At 32.5% G+C, this 22,572-nt stretch overlaps 1 protein-coding gene across 2 annotated transcripts in view; it reads right to left on the bottom strand.

Annotated features, from left to right (window-relative positions):
- Positions 1 to 22,572, bottom strand: part of ProRS-m (prolyl-tRNA synthetase 2-like protein, mitochondrial) — an 87,237-nt gene that overhangs the window by 4,286 nt on the left and 60,379 nt on the right. For both annotated transcript variants that reach the window (XM_035350978.2, XM_035350981.2), the window contains exons 11-13: positions 18,679 to 18,758; positions 16,593 to 16,728; positions 9,362 to 9,541 (exon numbers count right to left, since the gene is read on the bottom strand). In XM_035350978.2, coding sequence (XP_035206869.1) covers positions 9,362 to 9,541; positions 16,593 to 16,728; positions 18,679 to 18,758 — 396 coding nt within the window. The remainder of the gene's footprint in view (positions 1 to 9,361; positions 9,542 to 16,592; positions 16,729 to 18,678; positions 18,759 to 22,572) is intronic.

Here is a 22,572-nt window from a genome sequence, read left to right as displayed (position 1 = left end):
ATTGCATGCTTCAGAGCAAGCCTGGAAATTTTACTGTGGTACTGAGATAAGAAAACTGGGAAGTCAATTTGTAACAATGACCTTCAGGCATCATTTTCCCGAAGAACTGCGATGGAAAGCTATTGAGAGATTAGAGGCAGGGCAAAATCAGACAGAAGTGATGGCTAAATGTGAGTCCTACTGTGGTTCATAGACTTTGATAACAATTTCTAACAGATTCGGTATCCAGGAGGTTCAACCAAGGAAAGCCAAATGCTATGATGAGCACTGACGACCAATATTTGTTGTTATGCACGTGAAGGAATAGAACCAACACTCTGGCTCAACTCAGATCCCCCCTTGATGCAGCCACTGGAAAGTTGGTGTCAAGATCAACTGTGCATAGAAGGCTTCACGAAAGAGGTCTGTACACAAGGCAACCAGCCAATTCTATACCGCTCACATTACATCATAGAAGAGAATGTTTCAGGTGGGTACATCAACATGTGTGCTAGACAGCTGATCTCTTTACAGATGAGTCCAGATTTAGCCTCCGAAGCAACAGTAGGCATTATTTGATTGGGAGAGAACCTGGAACCCATTATCATCCATCAAACATCCATGAAAGAAAGAGATGCATATAGAGGAGGCAGTGTCTGTGTTTGGGGTTATATCTCTTTGGGTGGAAGCACAAAATTCTATGTCTTCCCACGTGGAACCACGAATGCTCAGGCCTATAGTGTTGACATCCTTGACTCTTATGTGTGCCCTTATGCTGGGACAATATGTGATAATTTATTGCTACAGGACAACAATGCTAGACCGCACAGAGCTTGCATTATGGATGCAAGCTCTGTGCGGTAGCAACAAACAGTTCAGTTCATGGAGTAGCCAGCTTGATCACTGGGGGACGACCTGAATTCTATCCAGCATATTTGGGATGCTGTAGGAAGATTGTACATCATAAATGATCAAAACATTGTATGACAAAAAAATTGCATGCGTAAGGACAAAAACCGAAGCAATTTTTTGTAATGTTTTTTCACTATATTCGTTTTCACAATTGCAGAAAAAATTAATTAGATTAAATGCACATTTATATCCATATATTATGATGCTTCGAACCACAAAGATTTAAAATTATTTACCACAAATGTTGAACTTTTTTATATAGAAACAGGAATTATAATTAGAATATTAGATGCTTTAGGAAGATGTATAGCTGCTCTCAATCCTTCTCTTCAGACCCTTGTCACACTTGCAACTGCTTCGCAAGAGCAGTGGCTCTCATTTCCTATGGAACTGATAGAGTGCATAATTGACAGCATCAAATATCGCTGTATGTGTTGTATTGCTTCTAGGCGAGATCATACTCCATGTTGAAGATAATTTTTCTTAACCAAACTGATACATCTCATTTTTTCATTTTATACATATGCTAATTTCTATAACACCATAAGTAATTAATTTCTTTTCATGTTACTTTATACCTTACTATGTGTTGTATACTGTGGGTCAATTTCACTAAATTCTACATGTAACGTTTTGGGTAATTATCACTTTTGTGATTTTTCCTTAATTTATGGTAACTGGTGTAGATCTGCTGTGTTCCTACATGTGTAACAATCAATGAAGAAATGAGCTGGGGAATCAACGATAGTGGGATTTCAGATGAATTCCCAGTGTGGTTGCTGCTAAAATATTGTCCCAACAGTGCCTTTACAACCTGCAACGTCTTAATGTTGATTTCTATCGACTATCCACATTAAACGAGGGTCATTCATTTTTATTGCTTTTTTTCAAGCTTCTGTCTTGAATGTTATTAACAAAGCACATAAGTTTCGTGGAACCTAAGGGCTCCATGGAAGCCTTTTAGGTTCCAAGGAGCACAGTTTAAGAAACACAGCAGTAGCAGATAAAGATAGTGAAATCTTCTGAATTATTGCTTATTTTCATCAGAATGCTTTTATGACATTTCTCTGTTAAAAAATTTCATTGGAAAGTCGTGTCACAAATGTGAAACTTGAAGTACATGAGAATTTGGCTGCTAGTGGCCATTAACTACATTCTGTAGAAGAAATTTGTGATGGAACATTACTTGGGACAAAATTTGTGTTATAGAACAGAATCCCATGAATTCGATCTAATATGGACTCAGAGGATAATAAGTTAAAGCAAAAATGTCACATTTTGCACAACAAGGGATAAGTTACTGAAAACTTAATACAGTCAAATACCGAAAATCCGCGGACATGAAATCCGCGTTGCCTCTCGGAATATAAACATTCAGTTTTATAGGTTTCGGAAACCGCAACATTGAGAACGAAATATCAAAGAAAAAATACTTACCGAATAATGAAATCATAATTACTGAATAATAATGAGTCAAAACGGAAATACCAAATTATTGATATAAAAAAGTTAAAAAAAAACATATAAAATAAGATAAGTTTTTTTCCCTCTAATCTGCATCAAGGTAAAAAAGCAGACGATTCACTCAACTCTTTGTTCAAGCTCACGATTTCCGTTGTATTTTCTGAGCTTTGTTATTTCATTTCACGAGATTGTTTAGTGCTGCCTTTTTTTTTTTATCTGGATATTTTGAGGATAAATTAAGAATATTTTTAATTTCAGCCCTTTTTAAAAAAAATGACAGATAAGAAACGCACTCATGATTTTACTGCTTACAACGTTGAAAAATGTAAACACGTTGCATTGATAGTAATGCAAAAAATGCAAATTCTGCAAAAGATGGAAGCAGGTGCTACTCCTCGATTTATAGCAGAATGGTATAGAATTGCAACGTGGTTGTGTATGATATACGGAAAAATAAAGAAAAGTTGTTGAAATTTTACAACAGTGATTCTAACACTGGAATCCGAAACCGGAAATCTTTGCATGAGGCGAAGTCGGCAAACCTCGATACTGTGTACTTATAATACAATGAATAATATAATCAATTTACAAATGTAATAATAATTTAATGCATATTTACGGATTTCTGGAATTCTACTGTAATACTATTTTGCTGCATATTGCATGTTCTAGCATAATACGGAGCATAAAAGTACAACACAAAAAACATTATTAAAAGTAAAAAAAAAAAACAAAAAAACACTTACATACACAAAATGAAAGAACTGATTAGTAATTTGCTGTTAAAAAGAATCTTATGATGCTAGGCTATCTTTCACACTCATTTCATTTTAGTACAGTTCATCATATAGATGACAGAGAAACAAAATGTACTGTAAAAGCTTGATTATTTGGAAATCTTGGGAAATACTAAATTCTGGATATGTGAAAACTTTGGATAATTGAGTATATAAAAAATGGAATTCATGTAAGAAAAGCGAAATTAGTCAGAAGAGTTTCCACCCTAAAATTATAAAAATAATAATCTGATTTATTATCAACTTGAATATAAAAACCTTATATCTAAAATTAAGATTTCAGAAGAGGAAAAAAAAATATGCATTTAAATCATATAAAATATTTCGTAGGCCTGATCTGATAATAAAATCTCATCAAACATGAAAGTTGGTGAAGATATCACCATTCTAGTAGAAGTTTGCATAAACATATTATTCTCCATTTAGTTAAATGACAATGATATAAAGATTAAGGATACAGCAAACAAAAAACATAAATCGTTTTTCATAATTTTTCATGTTACATCATCGTTGTTTATCCATTTAGCCGCACATTGTGGCCTTTATTGATGTCTGGTTACTGTAACTTTGAAAATATTCACTTCACACAATTCCAAATATTAATCATTTTTTTAAATGCAAGAAAAGCATAGAATTTATATCCCTCTTTGAAAATATTTAAACAAGTTTATTGAGAATTAATCGGATGCACATTAAACAAAAACAAACTTTGTATGGTTGCGATGTGACGTCCTGCTTATCCATTACTGGAGCTAAATCGTAGTGTTTGGCAACAATGTATGCATGCTAATAGCCTTATGAGCACTCTTAAGCGGTATTACAAAACTCTCATTTCAATTACTTGGGGAAATTTGTTTGCTAAAATACTTCACTTAGTTGAATATCAAACAGTTGGGCTTTTACTACACATAGCAAATGCACTTTGCTTCTTTAAATAACAGAGCATTCTAAGTCAAATTTTTTATTTTTCCTTTGGCTTCCCCCTTTTTGTTCTCTGATTCATTTTCATTTTTATCCTTGTCATCTTTTATTAATTTTGATAGACAAAAAAAAAAAAAGTTTTAGAATACAAAATTTACTGGCAAAAGCTTATAATTTAATTTGAGACAAATTTCCTTTCTTTTAAAATTTATTAATCTTTCAAAATGTCACATGTAAAAAAACTTTTGATTGAAGGCTATGCTTTTCACTTTCTGAAGAGAAACATTCCTATTGCATAATTCAAAAATACTGCAAAACGCCTATCATTAAAAATTTTGAAGTGCAAAAGAAACAACATCATTATTCAGAAAGTGAAAACCATCAACCACTGGAAAGAAGACTTCAAACATATACCCCAAAAAAGTATACACTGTTTCTAATAAATCATTGGTAACAAGAGAAAATCCACCAATAGAGGAATCAATTTTTGGCATATTTTTTTCTTTAAACACATCTGTAGCAACAATAAATAAAATCACAAACCAAGATTTATAGCTTGAAAAAGCTAAAAAAACACAATGTTCACTAGCTTTAATGAGGCATGTGGCTCAAAGCAGAACAATTTGTAAACTTTGTATGAAAATTATTTAGTTGGAGATAAATAAAAATACATTGTGACCTTTGTTGAAGCATGGGTTTAATTAAATGACTGGAGGGAAAAAAAAAAAAAAAACAACTACTTATTATTTAAAACAAAGAGAAAAAATTTATAAACCTGGTTCCATCAATACAAAGAAAGTTTCAGTAAGCGGTTTATAATTGCTGCAGGATTCTCTTACAACGGGAAATTAAAAACAAGAAGAGAGAAAAAATGTGAAAATCAAGAGAAAATTTTACATTCGATTTTTATGGAATAAACTCAATTTCTTTATCCCGATGACTTTTAAACAGACTTCATCAAGACAAAGCAAGAAGTCACAGCTCAAAAAGTATCACTTCATTCCTTAAAAAAAAATGAAGATCGATACAGGCATTGCTTTAGCATATTCCTACGAAGTCCCATAAAGCCATGTTTCACCTATGGAGCTCAGGTCTCTTGAAAAGAGATTTTATGTGCTAACCCACAACAATTGCTCAACTCTAGAAAGTAATAGAAGTGGTATAGAAATCAAAACCTTTGAAAATGTTATGAAAAGCACATTTTATTATGGAAATCTTGATGCAGGAAATCATGTCCAGAAAAACAGCTATCAGATTACACATTAAAGAAAATATTTCTTTTCTTATAAAACATTAATTAAACAACACAAAATCATTCTAAAATGTGTAAACAACTTCCTGCATTCCACCATCCTCTTAAAAATTCACAGTTTTCATGCTCCCCATCCAGTTTTCAATATTACCATCAGTAATTTCTTCACAGCCAGGAATTTTCTTATAGCAGAATAGTCCACAAAGTTTCTGTACGATTTCTGCCATCTTGAGTGAGATTGTCTCAAAACTGTGCTGCATGAGAATAGGAAAAGGCATTGTCAAGTACAAAATGTGCTTTTTGGCATATTTTTTTTTTTTTTTTTATTGTAGAAACTTTTCCAACAAAGAAACAAACTGCTGATAAAATCAGCAATCAAAAACGGTTCCACTCTTTCATGCATCTAAATGACATTTGCAGAGCAAAGAATAAGTTAGTCCCATTAGGTTAAATTTTTATGCTTTCCTAGGAAGTTTCCCATTTGCTCATGATTAAGCTTATGGACCTGTTGCATTAAGACATTAAGCTGTTGCATGCCAAGATTGTAACTCTTTCCTTGCTTCTTGAGGAGCATTGATTCTTTTTCCTCAGTATGCAAGCATTTTTGAAAATAGCATTTAAAATTCCTTCGAGACTCATCATAGTTGTAAATTTGATCTCTAGATAGATCTTAATTTTCAACCAGTCTGTGGATCATTGAATTTATTAACATTTTTTAAGTCAGAAGATAGCTTTTCACCATAAATGTTTCAATGCCTGATGATGCAGTCTTTTATCCACTCGCCGAGCCACTGAAAAACAGAAATAAATCCAAGCTCTTTTTCTTGAAATGACTCATTTAAGGGCGTGCTCTTGCAAAATAGATCCTGAAATGACAGATCTTTTTCCTTTTGCTGCCTAAATCACAAATAAACTCTTTCACTCACTCTCTCCTGTTCCTACTTCATACTTTTCCTTTCCTTCAAAGCATCAGTACAGTACGAAGTCCGTAATCTAGACGGGTTCTGGATTAGGGGTTTTTCCGGATTATAGATCATCAATTTAAATCTGGTAAGATGGCATGCAGAAATGATACAAATAAAAATATGAAATCGTAATTTATGAAATAAAGAACAATTACAATCTAAAGGGTACCAAAATGTACAAAAAAAAAAAAAAAAAAAAAAAAAAAAAGCTTGATATTTATTCAATGTAAGCTGTTTAAGATGCTTCCACAAAAAATTCAAAAAGTTCCTTTTTCTTGCGTCATATCTAGTGGACTTTCCAATGCCATACTTCTCGCATAATTTTGAGATGGATAGGCCTTTATCTATTTTTTGCAGTAATTCCACTTGTTGTTTAATGGACATTGAAACATGCTTTCGCTTTGTAGATCCTTTGGCAGCTCCAGAATTGGAAACTCTTTTTGACATAATCGAAAGATCAAGCATAATTTTTATAAAATTGTTCTAACAGTCTGCAAAAAATAATAAGCTCGATCCAATTAGAAGATTAAGGAACAGCGCAATCTGCAACATTAACTGAAATGCCTTAGATAATTTTAGCCTAGCTTATACTGCCCGTTATACATTAAACGTGCATGCATAAATGAATTATGCATTTACACATGCGCATAAAGTTTGTAGCTTTGATTTCTGGATTATGGACGTCCGGATTACAGACTTTGTACTGTATATGTTTTTTTCACATACCAAGATTAAATTTCAGACCTATTAGGTTTTCTCCCTGTTATAGTAGTCCATCCAGCAATTAAATCCAAAGTAATTTTATTAACCCGTTCAAGGCCAATGTCCTTTTTTGGGTTGCATATTTATATAGATTTAAAACCATGACAATTGTAAATACATTATTAGTCTTTTATTCAGGAATTATTCATTATGCATTCTAACATTAATGTAAAAAAAGATGCAGAACTAACAAAGTTTGATGATAGAGGTCTTCAAATGTGCATAATTTCAGTGTGACCTGTGATTGTCTGCAGTATCAATCTGGCAGTGAATACTGATGTGTTGTGTTAGCAAATTAGTTTCAAAAATGATCAGTAGATATAGTAATATAATTTAAATTTAAATATAATTACACATTTAAATATAACAATAATTACGATAATTACAATTAAATTTATATAGCACCCTTCTGTAGAAGATGGGGGAAATCAATAATTTTCAAATACACATTATGTTTGGATTCCAGCTTTTAACCCTTTGCGGAGCACTATACGTTAACGTCGGAATTTCAACAAAAAAAAGTTGTATGCTGTCTATTTAGTCCTAAAGGAGTATACAGGAAAAATTTTGTAAAAATTGCACTTACCGTTTTAATTCTGTGGGCGTTCCAAAAGGTGGAACACTGCGCCACCAGAGCTTTTAAAAGTGCGACTAAGCGAGCATTGCAGTGAAGCACGAAAATGAGTAGAAGCATTTGTATAAGAATGAAAAAAATCTATATTATGGCTGTATATATGGTTTCCTGGATATGCACAACATTCTTGAATATATATGGATAAATGAGATAAATATCTATATACACAAGTCCTATACACAAAAATATTTACAAATTTTCTTATTTCTTAGCTTCGTTAAATTGTTCAAAGCAAGTCACACCTTTTGATGGAAGCACAAACCAACTTTGCGGGTTTTGCACATAAAACTTGTTTTGTGCGGCTTCTGCTTTATGCTGCAATGTGCACATCGTCTATGCGTACCCTTCACTGGTATGTGTTCAACATTACTGTAGCGTTTTTCCTCGGAAACCTTTGCTTTATGCCTGGGAGTATCTTCAGGTCTTGAAAGACGTCACCTCTTCAAAGTTATCTCTGACGCTTTCAGGGCACAGAGGGAACACAGCTAATTTAAACGGAAATCTTTGGGCTGTAATCTGAGGGTAATTCATGAAACACTTTTAGCGCTTCGGAAAGAGTTAGACCTCTCCGCACCATTTATAGAAAATTAATAATAAAAAAATTATCTACGATTAATATTAACAATAAAGAAAACTAAGCCTATAATATATACATACACGAAAAATATCTACACAATTAATGAAAATAAACGGGAATGAGACTAAAAAGCGACAGCAAAAAATTCGCGCAGGTCTAAGTAAAGATGAGTCAAGCTACAAATAAAATTTCCGCCTAAAAACGACTCCCAAAAAATTCGAGATGCCAACATTAAAGCTTCCTGGCTTTCATAATACAAAACACACATCACCCCTCAATACTGCTTTGTTTGAATTCATTCCTCCCCCCCAAAGCAACGGAAACAGAAAATGTAAACAACGGATGTTCTCTCCTAAGCACAGATGTTCTGATTCGTAACAGCATGAGATCGCTAAAGGCGCAGTGTTCCCGCTAATGGAACACCAGAGTTTATTCAATGATTCTGCGTATGGTTTTTGTCTGAAAGATTAAAAAAAGTGTAGAACAGATAATTTGAAGTACAGCCAGAAAAATTATGCCTAATTTTTTTTCCAAATAAAATTTTTTATATCATTAAAAAAATAGAGAAAATTACTTGAAAAAGTGGATTTTAATAACACATAATAAATGAAAATTGTGTCTCCTTGTGATGTGCTGCTATCTACTATTTAAAAAGAAAAGTTCAAAGTATATTATAAAGGCATTTTTATCTATTTATGGTTGAATTTAAAGGTTTTAGAAGTGATTCAGTTTGGGTGTTCCATGTAGTGGAATACTGAGCCGCAAAGGGTTAATGAATTAATACTTCCCCACCCCCTTTTTCCTGTCTCTTTAAGACATCAAATTTCCTTTTCAGTGTTATGTTAATTTATTTTTATTTCTTCTCATTCGACATTTTCAATTGCATATGACAAAACAATATGAAAATTTAAAATTTAAACATTATTTTTTTAAAAATCTCTAACATGTATACAGCGTAAAGAGCTGTCTAGTAATGGTAACACAATACTTAAAATTGAGAAACATACAATAAATAGTTTTATAAAAGGTAAAAAATACAGAAATTTACTTTAGAAAATTAGGAATATAATTTAAGAACTTGAAAGACAAAATACTTACAGAACGACCAACAACAATAACATACGGTATTCCTAATGAATTAGATTCTTGAACTCTTTTACCAATTGTTAAATTTGTTCGATCATCTATGAGAACATTAGACGATAACCAATTAATGTTATTTAAAGAATCTGACAAATCTTCGGCAAAAGGAGTAACAGATTCTTCCTTGCTACCTTTCTGAAAGATAAAGTTTAAATAAAAAATAATGCATTTACAATAATGATAGTAATAAAATAGAAAAATACAATACAGAAAAGAGAAAATAATTAACTTATTAACACATACATAATTTACAGCAGTATGAATAAATAAACAATGTTTTATACATAATCAGAACTATTGTCCACAAATTATGGTAATATATACTTTATGAATCAAATACTCTCTGTCACAGGAAGTAAACACCATACACTGAAAACATATTTTAGATCCAGGGCCAGCTCCAAACATAGATAACATCAGTATCACTTATGGCAGAGATGGTGAACCAATGACAAAAAAAAAAAAAAAATTGGGAATGGCATTATTTGAGGAATTTAGGTACTTATCCATCAGCAAAGTCAGTAATTGAAAGACCATTTTTAAAACTGTTTCCTTTGCAGGCAATGGAACGTGGTTATCCCTGCCCTTTTGTCTGAATGGAAGTGAGCATGTGCAAGCAGCAGAAAGGGGTGTAAAGCTAGCTAATTGCTTGTTTGCTTTTGTTTAGTGAGTGCTTATGTCAGCTGTAATTACACACAGTTTTTTATCATTTTAAAATTCATGTTGGTAACACAACTGCTTGCTTAAGTTTGTGTGTGTTATAATTACAATTTTAAATATTACTTGACATGACTAATTTGACCCCCCCCCCCAAAAAAAAAATGGAAGATAAGTGTAATAGAGAATTTCAATCTTTGTGGGCTGAGAAATATGGCATCTTTAATAATAAGGTGATAAAGCTTTGTGCATTCTGTGTTCTGGAACAATGGTATATAGAACATCATCTGTAAAATGACATTATGAAACAAATCCCTAATCTCTTTGTCAAAAAAAGGGGGGGGAAATCATCGCATGTGATAGATTGAGATAAGAAATAAGCAGTCAACATCTAAGATTAAATATATTAGCAAAGATTGTCATACTAGTGCTGCAAGGTTTTCAGCTGCAAATATCATTGTCTGGCACGGTAATTCTTTTGGCGAGGAAGAGTTTTTGAAGGAAGCCTGGCCGATCATTTTTTTAAAATAAAGATGCTGTTACGTTATATTCTTCTTTCACATTCGTACGGGGTTCGTAGATTTGGAGTGAATAACGACGACACTTGATTAAGTATCGAAACACACTTTATTTAGCCAATATTAATCAGGGCAGCTCCAATAACACTTACTTTTTACAGTCGTTGAAAATCTACTATAAACACGCTGGAACAATCAGCGACACAGCCTTCACACTGTCAGGCAATAACGGTGAAGACAGCTTCCCCACAAAGCACCAGAGTACAGCTCCCAACTCTGCTCGTCCGTTCTCAGAACTCCACGTACTCTCGAGACTCTCCACAATACAACATGCTATGCACTCAATGACACACAGAGCACGGCTCCCGACTCTTCGGTTCAGTCATTCCCGGAGCTCAACATGCTCTGTCGACGATGCACTAACCGTGATACACTAACAGACTCCTTCAGTGGACTCGACGACCCACTCGGCACTCACTGCCCAGCTGTCAACTTGATCGACTCCGCAGAGATTGACTCGCTAGACGAGGCACACACACTCTCGATGAGAGACACACTTCCTCTCAATGAAGAACACTTGCTGACTGCAGACCAGCAGGGTTTATATAGCTTTCGGCTTGTGTTCGGGAACATTCTGGACTAAACCGGTAAGAATTCGTTCCAGAAGGTTCTCCAACCACCCATGGTATATCGCCAATTTTGTCACCAAATGAGCAATTTCTTGCCAAATGTGCCAACCCTACTTTCCCTTGCCTTTTTATGGCAACCCTAAAACTGCTTTGCGGGGAAGCTATCTTACCGTGCCTTTACATTTCGTAACACTGCCCCCTCCCAAGGACTGCACGTCCCGAGCATTACAACCCTTGGTCAGAAGCATAATTCGATACAAACAAAGCATAATGAAACAAACATAAGGTATACATAAATAACATAACTAAAGAAACAGATATTTACAGTATGTACAAGTCATATACACAAATTAAACGCATACCAATTTTAAATTATTCAAATTAAGGTCTCAATTAAAATATAAAATTAAATCTAAAATCTAATATCAAATTAAAGTCTAATGTCAGTCTCTGTCTTTTCATTAAAATATACCCGGATCAAATACTTTTCCACTGCAGTTCTCAGATGTATTTCTGTTTTGCATATCATAGTCTGAAGATTCAGTCCTTTCAGACCTTTCATCCACAGGGAGATGTGAAACAATTTGTTCACTACTCTGAAGTTTGTTCGCATCACGTGTACAGTTCATAGCGAAACTTTTAGCAGATGGTACGTGCTTATTTTCCTTTGTTTTCTGGGAACCAGCTTCAAATTCTGCATCAGAGTCATGAACGGAAGCCAATTCTTCACAAACACAAGTATCCAGGTTTAGAATCAAGTCCTTGTCTTCAAAACCTGCACTATGAGATGCACACATAGTTTGCAAAGTGGGTGAATTTTCTTGTGATACTGGAGCGCACTGCTTAAGCTGCACATACGCTTCTCCCATCTCTGCATCAAACGCACTTTCAGATGTTTCAACACTTGCTGCCTGCGACTTCGTAACTTCACTATCAGTTTCGACGAACTTAACAGTCGCATTTTCACTTTCTTCCACTTCCACTTCAGGCACTTGAGAATCAAAAGCTTCTTTTGCGTCTTTTATTTTTTCTTGTTTTCGTTCTTTTTCTTTAATTCCGTTAGATGTTTCATCATTCATTTCTTGATCTTTTTCAGACAGTTCATTAGCTACTTCTTTCATTTCTTTATCCTTAGATTCTCCAGATGCCACTACTGTCATTTTCACATCTTCTTTTATGGCTCCAGTTTCTTCTGCAAGCTGCACTTCCACCTGTCGGAGTTGCACTCGCACCTTCTCTTGGCCGACATTTAATTTTTCCCGTCGGGCATTCTTCTCTTCCAGTGTAGCTTTCATCTCTTTTAGTCCGGCTTTCAACTCAGCCTTGATCTCTTGATATCCGGCTTTCATTTCAACTCTCATCTCTTGATATCCGGCTTTTATCTCAGCCCTCATCTCGGCTAAGAAGTCCATCAAAGTCTTCATTTCCTCCGCCATGGTTTTTTCCTTCAGGCGGGTCACTGGCATTCACTCGCAAATTCCACTTCTGACACCAATTGTTATGGACACCAGTTGTTACGTTATTTTCTTCCTTTACGTTCGTACGAGGTCCGTGTAGATTTGGAGTGAATAACGACGACACTTTATGAAGTATGGAAACACACTTTATTTGCCAGTATTGTCAGGACAGCTCCAAAATCACTTTTACAGTCGTCGAACTGTTATAAACAAGCTGACATGTTCAGTGACACAGCTTTCACACTGTCAGACAATAACAGTGGAGACAGCTTCACCGCAAAGCACCAGAGTACAGCTCCTGACTTTGCTCGGCCATTCTCGGAACTCCACATACTCTCAAGACTCTCCCCACTACAACACGCTATGCACTCAATGACACACAGAGCACGGCTCCAGACTCTTCGGTCCAGTCGTTCCCAGAGCTCAACACGCTCTCTCAACGATGCACCAACTGCGATACACTAACAGACTCCTTCAGTGGACTCGACGACCCACTCAGCACTCACTGCTCAGCTGTCAACTTGATCGACTCCCCAGGGATTGACTCGCTAGACGAGGCACACACACTCTCGATAAGAAACACACTTCCTCTTGATGAAGTGCACTTACTGACTGTGGACCAGCAGGGTTTATATAGCTTTCGGCTTGTGTTCGGGAACATTCGTTCCAGAAGGTTCTCCAATCGCCCATGGTATGTCGCCAATTTTTTCGCCAAATGGACAATTTCTTGCCAAATGTGGCAACCCTACCTACCCTTGCCATTTTATGGCAACCCTAAAACTACTTTGCGGGGAAGCTATCTTACCGTGCCTTTACATTTTGTAACAATACAATAATTCAGCACATTAAATGTACCCCTTTATTTAGAAACAAAGTAAAAGACAATATAAAGTTTGCCTTGTTTTGGTAGCATAAACAAGTACCAAACTCCTAACAGACGTTAAGCAAATTATTGCTATATATGGACAGAACTAGAGAGTCTTAAGAATGTTTTAAAACAAACCTTTCTATTAAATCAAAACTGGAACATAAATGCAAGACTTGTGTTTACAATTCTACCAACTACTTGTAGTGATATAATTTAAAAGTAATAGTAAATTCAAATTTAAAACTAAGTCTAGTAGCTAAGGGCTACACAAAAATAATTTAACATAAAGTTGTTCTAAACTTTCTACTGGTAACACAATTTAAATTTCAACAAATATATTCAAAGCCAAAGAATACAATCTTATATGAGCTAATTATGTGGTCTCAAGGGGCAGAAACATGCTCTGTCTAACCACCTCAGCTTAAATACTCACAACTAATTTGCATTCTGGTACGAAAAAGGAGGGGAGAAGTGATAATAAAGATCTAGATCATAAACAATTGATTGATTTAAATTATAATTGTTAGAACATAATCCTAAAACTGGCAGAAAATGGGAAGGGGGGAGAATGGGACACCAAATAGTTTCCCTTTATATCCTTATGTCTTGACAAAAGTACAGATTTAACTAAATCTGTTCATTCAACTGTTTTTGCTCAATATTGTGCAGTAAATGGTATCAAGGAAGAGTTCATTGCAATAACATTGTTGTCAACAATTATTAAGGACACAGACATTTGTATGGCTGTTATTAATTCCTCACTAAATAAGAAAGAAACAGATTTAACTAAAATTGCTTCAATAACAACTGATGCTGCTCCCAGCATGATTGTCAAAAATAATGGTTTTAGCAGTTTATTTCACACATACATTAGAGATTCTTGAATTCCACTGCAATACACAATCAAGCCTTGTGTGCAAAGGATTATTTTGCCTCCCTTGCTAATATGACGGCCTTAATCACAAAAATAGTGAACCTCGCATTCTCTCAGACTTTAAATAAATAAAAATTCAATGCTTTGTTGGATGAAGACAATTCAGTGCACAATGGCTAATTGATGTATAACAATGTTTGCTGGTTGTGTTGTGGTAATGTACTTCATAGATTTGTTAATTGCTTGGAAGAACATTTGAACTTCAAGAATGTAAAGTTTCAAGAACAAACAAAATAGTTATCATTATGATAGATCTCAATCGTGCTTTTCAGGCTAAACTGCAAGTTTTCAGTAACAAATCCCAACCAAGCAAAAGTCACTGAAGAGTTTCCTTTGGCAATTCTTAAATCAAAGAATTTTCATCAAGATTTTCTCGGTTTACAGCGTTATTGGAAATACTCCAAGTTTATTCATTCCGTCATGTGACTGCACTTGTTAAGTAACTTGTCTAAGTTTGATTGGTAGGAAATTGAAAAGCTGAAATGCAGCTAATTGATTTCCAGTCTAGTTCAATACAGACTCAAAATAAGGAAAGCGTGGGAATTAATCAAACTAGAAAGACATTCAGGAAATATGAGCAAAAATGTCAGTACTGAAATTATGGAAACGTGAAACTCAATTCTGAATACATATAGCTGTCTGAAGAAGCTAGCATTTACTATTTTAATAATATTTTCATCTACCAATGCCAGTGAGTTATTATTTTCAGAAATGAATAACATTAAAGGTTTGCTTAGAAACTATTTGTTAGATGACTCCTGTTCCCCTTGCATTCTGTTAAAACTAACAAAGTATGACCCTAATATACATTATTTGGCATCTAATTTGCAACAGCAATTAACTTATTTTTTTTCTTTATTAATAAACATAAAAACTGTTCATTTGTGATGGAGAACAGCCAAGGCCAACTGCCCACCCACATGCATGTATGCACACACACAAAATTATTATATACATATTATTATTACTTAAGTTTAAAACTTTTTAACTTAAGTGTTAAAAAAATTAATTTAAAATTTGATATGATGTAATCAATCTGAAAACAATATTTTTGAACACAATGTAATTCTATGGCTCGCTCTAAGCACATCTCTCTGCTGACTTTTTGTTTTAGTTCTTTCTTTCTCCAAATAAACCTTGCAGTATGCTCATGGAATTTTATTTCACCTTTTGATGTAAATATAAATTAAAAAATTTATGGAAATGTTCAACAAATAAGCAACAATGAAAGATCAGAATTACCAAATTGGATATGTGTTATAATCACCTCTACATCAGAACCTACATATTTAGACATCGGAGGTTCTGGTAAAATATCTATTATTTTTACTAAATTCCTATACCTAAATAATAACAATCTCATGAGGTATTTTGAAAAGGTATGAAATAAACCTTATAACATTTAATAACAAATTCAGTGCTATCAAGCCATTTCAGAATGGTAACAATTAAACAGCAAACTTTATTAAAAACAAACTTTATTGAAACAGCAAACTTTAAACATTAATAAATAGCAAACTTTCTCCCCTTTATGGCCCACCAGCAGCCGAGCGGTAAAGTCGCTGAATACTGGTAGTTTGGTCCGAGGTTCGAATCCCGCGAACGGGCTGGCTGCATGGGCGTTTTCGTGGTTTTCCCCATGTGTAACATGTATACGAGCCAGTTTCCCTTAGAAAGTCCTCCACGAAGGCATCCCTCCCCTTAGGCAGATAGCTCTTGAGGCTTTGCCATAATCTCACACACACCCTTCTCCACTTTATACACTAGTAAGATAGTAAGTAAACAGCAAGAATATGCCATAGCTTTAATCACTAAATTGGATTTATTTTGGAAAGATCAAATGAAAGCATATTAAAAAATGAGCATGAACTATAAGAGTGGCTGCTATTAATAAAAAATAACATAAACATGAATTTTTTAGAAATTCTGTTAATTTTCTGATATTATTACTCATTTAATTTTTAATATAAAATGCTGTTATTTGTTTTTATGTAGGGAAAAAGTTTGACAAATACATTTTTGATAACTACAAATTCTTACAACTTTTTGAGAAATACCTAAAATTCAAAAATTTAGTGTAATCATAAAATAAAATGTATAATGAACTAAACATTTTCTTTTACTTTTGGAAGAATAAGAGATAGATAATATGGTGCTATTCTCAATGGCCATCGGATATTATCAACAGACGACAAACATTCCACACATGCTGCCAATATTCTTGTTAGTCCAAGACCATAAGAACCCATTTGATATTCCCTGAAAACAAAACAAAAACATTAAGTAGCTTTCGAATACACAAAAACATATATAAGTAATTCGTTTTTTAATAGAGGACTAGAGAACAAATTTAGAATTTTACAAATTAAGCACTACACATACACACTGCTCATCAAAATTAAAAAATATTGATTGAAATAAAATTTTAATGTTATTCATTGAAAAAGGATTAAGTAATTTGTACAAAAGCATTGTTTAACATAAACTTCCATGTTTATCAGTTGATTAATATTAAAATCTTGAAGTTAAAGCCCAAAGTTATAGAAAATTAGATGAGAGAAAAACAACATCCCTTGTATTGCAGCATATTTTTCTTTAATATGGTATATGATCATCTCTGATAGAAAACCACTCTCAGGGAAACACTTCTGTAAGTGCACTTTTCATTCCTAAAGGATCTGGAAAAGTATTCAGTGCACTGTAATCCAGTGGTCAAGGCACCTACACAATGCTCAACAATGCTTAAGTTGTCGGTGAGTAATCTAGCCAATTAATTTGAATGATATTTTCTGTCTCTAAGTATTCTGACACTACAGATTCTCAAATAGAGACAAATATTTTCCTCCCTTAATAAAAGTTCAGATCTTGTACAACTTCCATTTGTATTTGTCCCCCTTTAATCTAGTAATTAACCACAACTTTTGCCCTTCATTTAAATGGTGTCTTTTATGCATGTAATTTTAATCATTGTAAGTTTTAAATATAAAAGTGGTACTACAACTCCATTTCTTCTGCATGAGCATTGTTGCTGCTGTGCATCAAGACATTTTAATACTAAATGCAGTCTTTGAATTTACAAGTTTCTACAGTAAAATATATAAAAAAGCTTAGGGCACAGGAAACACAAGATAAAATACTACCTACGTGAGTTTAATGCCATACCAATAGGTCAGAAAACAAAAATTAAATAATATTTAAAACAAATGAATTATATATTTAACATCTATGTATTCACAATCTCTCCACCTAATTGTGTAAAAATAAACTTCCTAAATTCATATGAATTGAAAGCCTGTTGAACATCTAAATTTCTGCTAATCTGATAGGCATAATAACATAAGCTTGGATGTTTGTCAAGGATATAGTGCCTGCACAACATGGAGGTACTTCAAATAATGGTGAGGCAAAAGTTCTCTCATTAGGTTTGGTAAGAGAACCTAAGATCCACTTGTCAGGGTCTTTTACATCAAAATTAAGGTGGAGTTATATAATAAGTGTGGTGGGACTATACTTGTAAAACCACTGACGAATTTCTGGTATTATGCCCATTTCTTTCCATCTTCTGTAGCATGAATAATGCTCCACTAAGGAAATAACTTAAAACATTCTCATAAAATTCTTATAAATTCTTAGAAAAAATTCTGGACCATAAATCTAAAATAAACTAATGCACCTAAAGAAGTGAGAATGCAGAATATTTAAATTTTGAGAATTTTCAGAGAATAGTTTAAAATTTCAATGAATAAATAAGAGAAAGTTCATAATCACTCAGCAAAAATAAAGATCAAACAAGATCGTCAGAATCCCTTTCATTGAAAAAAAAATAAAAAATAAAAAAAAAAAAATAAAGTATTTTTTTGATTCTTCAAGATTATAAAATCAGCATATAATTTTAAAATGCTATTTTGAGAAAAATATACAGAGAACAATTATGTATTTTGATGACAATTTTTCCAAAATGATTTTAGTGCAGTAATGCCATTTTAATTAAATAAGCAATTCAAGATATATAAACATTTCATCAAAGAATAAATATTGCAAATATTAAAGAAAAATATATAAAAATTGTTCTAATATTGTCCTCAATCAATTCAAAGACAAAAACTCAAGTTTCAATTCCTCTTCAAAACAATATATAATCACTATCTTTCATAAAAAATATTAAAAAAATCTGTATAGAAATTCTTTTTTTAGATGTTAAATACTAACTCAAATAATTGATTTGAAGTTTCAAATTTGGCTTGTAAAGGTTCAGAATATCTTCTCCCTAATAAAAATGCATGTCCTACCTAAAAACAAAATAACAATATGAGAAAAAAAATTAGGTGAAATAAATCAGAAAACTAGTTTTTTAAAAAATAAATAGTATCAGAAAAATCCGTTTTCTTTTCAGGAAAGTATGTTTTTTTTTTTAAAGAGATATCTTAAAAATCTTACCTTAACAGATAAATATTAAGCATTACAGGGTAATAATATTAACAATATTTGCCATTTTATGCGAGAAATGTCAGAGCTAATAAAATATAAAACAATGAAGGGGGAATAATCAGAACAGATAATAGGATGGCTCTTTTAAAAACAAATCGTTGAGTAAAACTTTCTTCTAAGCATAATTATGAAGATTGCTATCAAACTTAAAATCTGAAAGACAGGGAATTTCCAGGTTTTCACACTGCATGATGAATATATTTTAAAAGCATGACAAACCAACTTATGCTTACTTTATAATGCATGATTCACATTATCGAACAATTTATAATACAATTCTGATATAAAGTACATTGACATTTAATTAGATATTCTAAATTTACGTTCTTTGTATAATGTCATTCAGTAATATTTTTAAACTGTTTATACTGATAAAATCCTCAGCAGAGAAGAAAAGCTTTTATTTACCAAATTACTTTTAAAAGTGATTAAAGTAAGATTGGTTTGAGTGGAAAAACTTAGTAATGTACAATTTATTGAGATAAAACAAAGTTAAAAACAATTATTAACTTATTAAACATCGGCTGAATTTTCATAAAAAGTTCTACCAATATCTACAGTAAATTAACACAATGGTGACCAGCAAAGATAAATCTTGTTTTTGTCAGAATGTGTTAAGACAACTCAGATCAAACAAAATTTAGTAAGGAAAATTATGTTGAAAATCACTAAGGCTGGAGGAACGGAATTTTTGAATTTAAAGTTCCATTAGTTCAATAAAATTGATTAACTGATGGCAAACATTTTCTTCAGTAAAGGTTTCTTCAGTTGGTGATCTAACAGGAGTTTTTGATGTAAAGTTGGGAGAATTGACATCTGTGTATTATGTTTTTTTTTTTTTTTTTTTTTTTTTTTTTTAAATTTAATATATCATTGTTCTCTATCAGCCTGATGTATACTTATCACATGATGTTATATCCTAAATAATACTTCTTTATGCTTTTCATGCGCAATAACATATTTACTAAATACTGGTAGCTGTTGCAATGATGCAAGCAATATAAAAAAATTATCAGTGTTTAAGGTTTCTTCCTTTTACTATTTGATTAAGTGATTAATAATGCACAAAATACTACAGTCAAAAGTCGTTAATTCGGACACCCATAATCCGGAATGATCTATAATCCGGACCTCAAAGCTACAAACTTTCTGCCGACGCATGCGCGTAAGACCTTTACCGCTGCTAATTTGCGTGTGCGCGCGCGCAAAATACGTTTACGAATGCGCGTTTAATGTATAACGGACGGGATAAGCTAAGCTAAAATTATCTAATTATCTATTTCAGTTAATGTTGCAGATTGCGTTGTTCCTTAATCTTCGAATTGGATCCGGATTATTATTTTTTGCAGACTGTTAGAGCAATTTTATAAAAGTAAGCTTGAACTTCCGATTATGTCAAATAGAATTTCCGATATATATTTACTAATATGTAAAGGATATACAAAGCGAAAGTATCTTTCGGAGTCCATTAAACAAAAAGTGGAATTGCTGCAAAAAATGGATAAAGTTTATCTAAACTTTAACGTTTGTTTATCTAAACTTTGTTTATCTTTAACGCTGCGGCGGCGTGCATTGAATTGGAAGTTGATCTGTCAACACTATCCTTATCTTAAGGGCAGATGTTTTTATTTTATTTGGCTTATAATTGCTTACTCAATGTAGTATTTCATCTCGTCTTTGATATGATTTAAATCAAATGCCTCGTCATTATAATTCGCTTCCGATAGCGAAGAAAGTGACAGAGGTTATTGAAAACGAAAAAATTTCGATTGACAAATTAGTCGGTATTCTCGACACAGCAATTATATCACTTGAACAGCGGAACTTTGTAACTGAACAAGAAATTATGTCTGTTTATAGAATTAAAGAGAATGTATTATAACATAAAAAACGAAGCAACTTAAACCACTTACATTGAAAGAATGTTTAATAAAGTAAACAAATAAATATTAAGCTTTTTTTTTTGTAAATTTTGATACCCTTTAAATCATAATTGTTCTTTATTTCGTAAATTACGGTTTCATATTTTTAATTTTATAATTTCTGCATGCCATTTTACCAGATTTAAACTGATGATCTATAATCCGGAAAAATCGATAATCCGGAATCGCCGAAGTCCCGACGAGTCCGGATTAACGACTTTTGACTGTACCTCTTTCCTAAGTCATTGTAACTAACTGCTGGTATGGGTTGTCCAGTAAATAACTTTTGTTAGCAAAAATAAATAATAAAAAAATAATAAATAAGTATTTTTATATATTACAGAAAATTGCACACTCTTGTAGAAGAGTAAAGTTTCACAGAGAAGGAAAAATTAATTTCTGCTATATGCTAATTAATTTTGCTTGAAGTTTTGATCATAATATCATTTTAGAAAGTAAAATCAAATGCTGAATTTTATTTCCTCTTTTTTAAACTTATATAAATGGATAAACTTATCTATTTTGCCTTTTAACTATATGGAAAATCTGCCAATGTACATATTCAAATAAAGAAATAATAAATTAGTAGTTACTTTCAGCAATACACTTTTATCCTTTTAGATTAGATAAATTAACAAAAATAATAACAATGACAAAATAACCTTTTAGATTATTTTTTTACTGTTTTGACTGATTTTTCTTTTTTTTTAATCTATGTCAAAACTAAGGATGGACACATCACTGCATATGTATGTAATTTATTAAGAGAAAACAAACCTAACTCTTTACTCTAGCGATGTATTTATGGAAAGTTCTCTAAAGATAATCTAACAATCATGTTACTCATGACCAGAAACGGAGAAAGACCTAAATGCAGTTGTTTCCTCATATTTAGCTCTTCAGGATACAAATTAAAAAAGAGCATTCAGTGAATTTGTCTTTTTAGTTATTAGTATCTCAATTACATTATAAGCCAAAATATTTATTATCATTTATACAATATTTTGAAATTAATTACATTACTCCTAATTTAAACCACATTTTTTATTCAGATTTTGAAGATGCAAAATTAGTTTGTGGATTAAATTCAAAGTGAATACTTTACAAAAAGAATTAAGTAACTCAGTACATTAGTACCTATTTAAGAAAATAATATGTTTCTTGTTTTTTAATACCTATTATAAAACTATTTTCACGTTATATTATTTTACTCTGGCTTAAATTAAATGTACAGCAATAAATCTAAATATGAGCTAAGAGAAGGTGATTTAGATTTTAAATTTAGTATTACACAAAATCTATAGAAAGTGAAACGGAGAATAATTTCTCAAAAAATTTATGAAATTTGATCAAAATACAGATTTGGATTTTCCAGAACATAATTGAAAAAGAGTACAAATTAAGACAGAGAGGAACTGCACAGATTTCATCTAATGCTATGAATGCATTTTTCATAGAATTTTCAATTTTGAACATACTTTAAAAATATAAAATGCTCTAATATTTACTTGCCCAAATGAAAAGTGGACAAGTTGAAGAAAACTAATACCTTTATTGTAAATCAAAAGAAATCGTCATGGACGTTGTAACACGGGTCCCAGCGTAGCAGCAGCAGCTCGATACCTTTCCTGTAGAAAGATTGGGGCTGATTCCTGAGGAAGTTCTGCATGGCTTCCTTAACTCCATTGTCCAA

This window comes from Stegodyphus dumicola, chromosome 9 (assembly GCF_044657685.1).
Source record: "Stegodyphus dumicola isolate Sdum_Otavi_A_Nest chromosome 9, ASM4465768v1".
Lineage (NCBI taxonomy): Eukaryota > Metazoa > Arthropoda > Arachnida > Araneae > Eresidae > Stegodyphus > Stegodyphus dumicola.
This window is presented reverse-complemented; position numbering and strand designations above follow the sequence as displayed.